Source organism: Haplochromis burtoni, unplaced genomic scaffold (genome assembly GCF_018398535.1).
Source record: "Haplochromis burtoni strain Fernald_Lab_line unplaced genomic scaffold, NCSU_Asbu1 Contig_735, whole genome shotgun sequence".
NCBI lineage: Eukaryota > Metazoa > Chordata > Actinopteri > Cichliformes > Cichlidae > Haplochromis > Haplochromis burtoni.
Genome location: NW_024583096.1, coordinates 48,100 through 49,694, shown reverse-complemented (window position 1 = coordinate 49,694; position 1,595 = coordinate 48,100). Strand labels below are relative to the sequence as shown.

At 36.3% G+C, this 1,595-nt stretch overlaps 1 protein-coding gene and 1 long non-coding RNA gene across 2 annotated transcripts in view; both read left to right on the top strand.

The window, feature by feature from the left end:
- The window catches only part of LOC102305579, a 1,958-nt gene extending 1,093 nt beyond the window's left edge, over positions 1-865 (top strand). The window contains exons 2-3 of the long non-coding RNA XR_317633.3: positions 292-396; positions 773-865. This is a non-coding gene — a long non-coding RNA (uncharacterized LOC102305579). The remainder of the gene's footprint in view (positions 1-291; positions 397-772) is intronic.
- The window catches only part of LOC121812689 (myelin-oligodendrocyte glycoprotein-like), a 42,895-nt gene extending 41,335 nt beyond the window's left edge, over positions 1-1,560 (top strand). Inside the window, exon 3 of the mRNA XM_042215490.1 lies at positions 1,156-1,560. Within this exon, the coding sequence (XP_042071424.1) occupies positions 1,156-1,526 (371 nt within the window). The 3' untranslated portion in view covers positions 1,527-1,560. The remainder of the gene's footprint in view (positions 1-1,155) is intronic.
- Positions 1,561-1,595: the final 35 nt, after the last annotated feature.

The window sequence follows — 1,595 nt, the reverse complement described above, 5'->3', positions numbered from 1 at the left end:
CCATACCATGCAATGGGTAATTGTGCTGCAGAGAAAATAGCTGCACTATTTAATAGCAGAGACATGTAAATACTTTGCATTACATTTTGAATCCACTACCTTAAAAGAGCTTCAATTTACAGACAGAAATGTCAAAAATGTTACAACTATCCCCGGTCTCCCCTACTATATTTTAAGTTTTTCTTCTGTTAGCCATCATAAAAATAACGGCCAACCAGTAAAGCTTTCTTTTCTTAAACAGGAAGTAGTTTAATGTCAGAATCTAAACACTTTTCTTCTTCCTTGTCTTAGTCCACCTTTATTTTTGGTGTTAATGTATTACCAGGCTGTGCTGGACTTTGTGATCAAGCGTATAACTAACACAAAATGGCAGTCTTTTTCAAAATGGCAGTATTGGTAAGTTTTTTTTTGTTTGTTTGTTTTTTTTTTATCATTAACTTACCCAGTATAATCTGGTTTAAAGTATATTTGTTTTGCTGATCAAAAACACAGATTGCCAAAGGAAGGTCTGTGGCAGAAAAAAAAAAAGGGGAAACAAAATAATTAGCTTTGCAATAAAATCATTTTTTTATTGCACAGTCTACATCAGTATTCAAATTGGTATTTTGTTTCATGCCATTGGCTAAATTTTACAAGATGATCAGTATTTTTCTGTTCACCTGTTATTGGTGATCTCAGCTGATATTTTTACTTGTTTATGCTTTTTGCTGTCTTAAAGTCATGATATACTTTTTAGTAATTCAAATTTTGGGGCTTTGTATTCTTTATCCAGAACTCCAGGATGAATTCCCAGTGTGGTCAACCCACTTTGAAACGTCAACCATGCACTTTGTTTTTTCACCGCACTGTGATCCTACTCCTTCTGGCAGATATAAGGACAGGTAACATCTACACAAACGTTATCAGCTAAAGTAAATACGTTACACAAAATATGTCATTTTTGGAGGTCTGTGTATATTTTAGGGCAGCACGGTGGCATGGTGGTTAGTGGTGGTGGTTAAGCGGAAGCGAATGGATGGACGGTGTATATTTTATAATTTGTTAGGTGTACAAAAATATAAATGAAACTGAGCAGTCAAGCTTCAGTTACAGATAATCTAAGAACGTTAGATAAACATGACTGTAAGATACGAAAACTTTGTCCTGCCCTTTCAGGTCAGTCTCAGACAGTAACATCTTCTCAAAAAATAATCACAGTAGTTGGTGAGGATGTCATCTTACCATGCTACTTGGACCCTGCGACAGATGCTGTGTCTAAAAGTCTAGAGTGGGGGAGACCTGACTTGGATCCCAGATTTGTCCATGTGTGGTTTGAGGGTCAAGACCATCTGGTTAATCAAAACCCATCTTACAAAGGAAGGACATCACTGTCCACTGAGAAACTGAAGCAGGGAGACCTTTCATTGAAACTCTCTAAAGTAAAACACTCTGATAATGGCAGATATAGATGCTTTTTTCCCTCAGAGTCCAAAGAATCTATCATTGAACTTCTTGTTGGTAAGTGGACATTTTTCATTACACTGTGAGATACAGATGAATGACAAATAATTGTCCCTGTAGTTAGGACATCCAATGCCTTTATTATGCTGTTGGGA